The sequence below is a fragment of the Cyprinodon variegatus genome, unplaced genomic scaffold (genome assembly GCF_000732505.1).
Source record: "Cyprinodon variegatus isolate N-32 unplaced genomic scaffold, C_variegatus-1.0 Scaffold1368, whole genome shotgun sequence".
NCBI classification, from domain to species: Eukaryota; Metazoa; Chordata; class Actinopteri; order Cyprinodontiformes; family Cyprinodontidae; genus Cyprinodon; species Cyprinodon variegatus.
The window spans coordinates 63,736-67,187 of record NW_015151821.1 but is presented as its reverse complement, the minus strand read 5'-3'; the positions used below and the strand labels follow the sequence as shown (position 1 = coordinate 67,187).

Below are 3,452 nucleotides of genomic sequence, written 5' to 3'. Positions count from 1 at the left end.
TTAGGTTTTAATCCCGTTGAGGCACAGAAAGTGTTCAGAAAGGTGAACCAGCAGCAGGTTAATCTGCTCTCAGTGTCAGATTATCAATCTGCTGTCCGCTCTGACATCACCGCCGCTTTTTAACACTTTTTTTTTTATTGAAGACTAAATAAATAAATAAAGGAAGTGAGGAAGTGGCGCCTGCTGGCAGCTCAGTGAGCCTCTGTGAGCGCAGCGCGCGGCGCGGCTACCTGCGCTCAGATTGGGATTAGGATTGATGAAGGGCTTGAATTAGAGCCGGCTGCTGGTCTCGCTGCGGGACGTTTTGGATTTGACGCCTGAGGGGCTGCAGACGATGCCTGTCCGGGGATATTCAGCCGCTTTTCTTCCTGTGTCTCTGAGGGTATTGCTTCTTGTGCTCGCAGGGTCTCCGGTCCAAAGCCAGGAGGATTCTCAATCCGACAACAAAGTGATGGACAACATCACCGCCCGGCAGGGAGAGACGGTCTTCCTCAGGTAGGAGTCCATGCATGTCTCTGCTGCAGCTCTGCATGCTGAAGGCAGCGCAGAGCTGCACGGAGGGACATGCACCCCCCACCCCCCATCTACCAACCTGACATGCAGAGTGGAAGCAACCCCCCCCCCCAACCTGGGTTTACTGGGGTGATGGGATTAGAGCCAGAAAGAACAGTAGCCTGCTGCTAATCCCAGACAGCTGTCAGCAACATGCTGCATGTGTCACTATGCAGAGCTGGGGCGGGGGTTGGCATTATTTCTAAGAAGATAATGGGAGGGGGGGGCTGACCTTTCCCCTCCTCCCACCCTGAGCCTTGCTGAACTGATTTAGTTTCCCTTCAGAGCTGCTGCTGCTGATCAGGAGCAATAATCACTGCAGCTATAAGGAAACAATATCAACATTAAAATAACATTTAGGAATATAATCTAAAAATTCAGAGGAAGCTTTAAATCAAACGATTAATTTCTTAAATGGGGAAAATGGCTCCATGTTGTAACTCAGCTTCACTTTATTCATACAGCAGCTCTGGGTTTTTATTGCATCTGAGATTAATTAATCTTGAAAGTAAAAAAACTTTAAATTTGGCTTGTTTCAGCTAAATTATGTCTAAACCAAGTCTCTGTGCGTTAATCTGGATAAAGATCAGATGAGAAATGAGGAGGAGGAACATTGGTATTCCTCTTTTAATTATCAAATCATCTTATTCCTGCTCTTCATAATTCATCCTCACTGGCATGCAGCTGTTAAACCATTTATAGATAGAAGTTTTTATTTTCTCTGCAGCCCTCAGTCTGTCAGTTTGTCCTCAGCTGGAAGCTAAAGCGCTAAAGAGGCTCGTTGTTTATTTGGTTAACGATGCTGAAGCCTGAAACTCGTCTGACCTGCATGTTTCACTGTAGTTCAGATTAGAGCTGAAACTGTTCATCAGATTAATCGATTATTCAAATAATTGTAACTAATTCAGTAATTGAATATAGAGACTTTAATACTGACAGGGCGGCCCGCTGAGAGCAGGAATTATAGCAAATATGTTAAACTAATGTGTAAACATTTTGCATTTAGAATAAAAATATTTTCCATCTATAAATATGATCTATAATCCAGAACTCCTTAGTGGAAAAGATTCAGTTTTCTTACATTTCTTAAATTTCTTAAAAAAATCTTCTTTAAGGAGCTTTTTGTTCACTGATTATTAATTGAAAAAATAATTGACAGATTAATCAATTAGCAAAATAACCGTTAATTGCAGCTCTACGTTCAGTTACAGCTCTACGTTCAGATCCGCTTTACTTTCAGCTCAATTTATAGAAGGATTGATTTAAAAAAGGTTTTTAAAAGTGAGATTTATTTTCATGAAACTGAAGAAGAAAAATGTTTTAAGAGATTTGGTGTAAAAATGATTTTGTGTTGAAGCTCTAATAAAACCTTCTTAGAGTTTTTTCATTCGCTGTCTTCATGCATTCCTGACAGATTCAGTCAGAAAAAATCAGCGGTTTCCTGTGATTTTGCAGGTTGGTTCATGTCGACATGGCAGAGCTCAACCTGCTTTAATCTTGGATATATGAGAAAGTTCAAAATGTTTTAGCCGTACAGAAATAATCAGCTGAAAATAAACTGTTAGTTAAATGATTATAGACGTAGAAATAACCAGGTAGACGTTATTTTATGTTTGAAAAGGTTCAGAAAGAAATTGCCAGACTAGAAATGTCGCTAAGAGGAAGTTAGAGCAAAGTTTTATCTTAGAGCAAATAATAATATAACAATAAAATCTCCTCTGATCCGACTGACACGCTTTGAGTCGCTCGCATTAGCAGGCGTTTAGCTGCGAAAGCTACCGGCTAGCTATGCTAAGTAGCGTTAGCTTGACTTTGAATAATTAGAAAATTCACATTCTGTTTGTCTTTGTTTATTAAAACCATCGCTATGGAAACGGGACCAAAAACCTGAGCCACAGTGCAGCTCTCACTCTGATTGGTCAAGCCCGTTGCCATGACAATGCCAGCCCAGTTACTGAGAGAGGAGGAGCTGTGCTCCTGCAGCAGATAGAAAGGAAAATATTGAATGAATGAATGTTTGAGTAAAAATGTCTGCTGGTAGAAATTTCACACAAACTCAGATAGATCTACGTCAGAAAGATCTTTATTTCCACAGTTTCTCACATCATAGATATTCACAGCCAAAACACAAGCTGGGATATTTTCAATCATATCAGCCTTTCATCAAAAAAAAAAAAAAAGAAACTCCTCGAGGTGTCGTGCCACCTGAGGCCTGTAGCTGGCGCCGTGCGCTGAGAACAAACCAACCGTGATGAAGAAGCTCAGAGCCGCGATCTGGGAGTTCATTCAGAGTTGGCTTCAACAAACATCAACCATCATCTCTATATTTCAGTCAGATGGAGAGACGAGACCTGATGTTTTATCAGCATAAGAAAGGATTTTATCAGCCAGACGGCCCAGAGGAATATCACTGGTTATTTCTATCGCATCTCTCTGTTATAGTCCCAGTGTTTCCAGTGTTTGTCAGCTGCTCTACCAGAGAAACGTTGGATTTGTTTAAAGCAAAATGGCTTCTGGGCAAATCTGATCACAGCCTTGTTTTCTTTGCTTGCAGAATAAAGCTAACAGAAAACCTGAATTACAGAAAGCTGAGCAGATGCTGACGGGATGGGGTGGTGGGGGGTACAGGCTGGGATGCAGTGTCCTAGAGGACAGCCATGCAATGACTAGCCAGAACCAATCAGAATGTTGGGGATGAAAGGTTCTATTGGATGACTGACTTTTCTTTAGGGTTGATTGTAGAACTAAGCTTTATCAAAAAGGAAAGTTTTAAGCCTGGCCTTAATTGCCTCAGACTAAAACTGACTGGGCAGAGAAACAGGACTACACTGGAAAACAGGCCAAGCTCCAACATCTAGAAACAAAGGTGTTGATGGCAGCAGCACAGCTGATATTTCTCT

General features: G+C 41.6%; 1 protein-coding gene across 4 annotated transcripts in view; it reads left to right on the top strand.

The window, feature by feature from the left end:
- Positions 1-219: 219 nt before the first annotated feature.
- Positions 220-3,452, top strand: part of LOC107103053 (opioid-binding protein/cell adhesion molecule homolog) — a 55,406-nt gene continuing 52,173 nt past the window's right edge. For 3 of the 4 annotated variants that reach the window (XM_015402571.1, XM_015402570.1, XM_015402569.1), the window contains exon 1: positions 220-495. In XM_015402571.1, coding sequence (XP_015258057.1) covers positions 335-495 — 161 coding nt within the window. In that variant the 5' untranslated portion in view covers positions 220-334. The remainder of the gene's footprint in view (positions 496-3,452) is intronic. The other variant, XM_015402568.1, reaches the window with a different exon arrangement.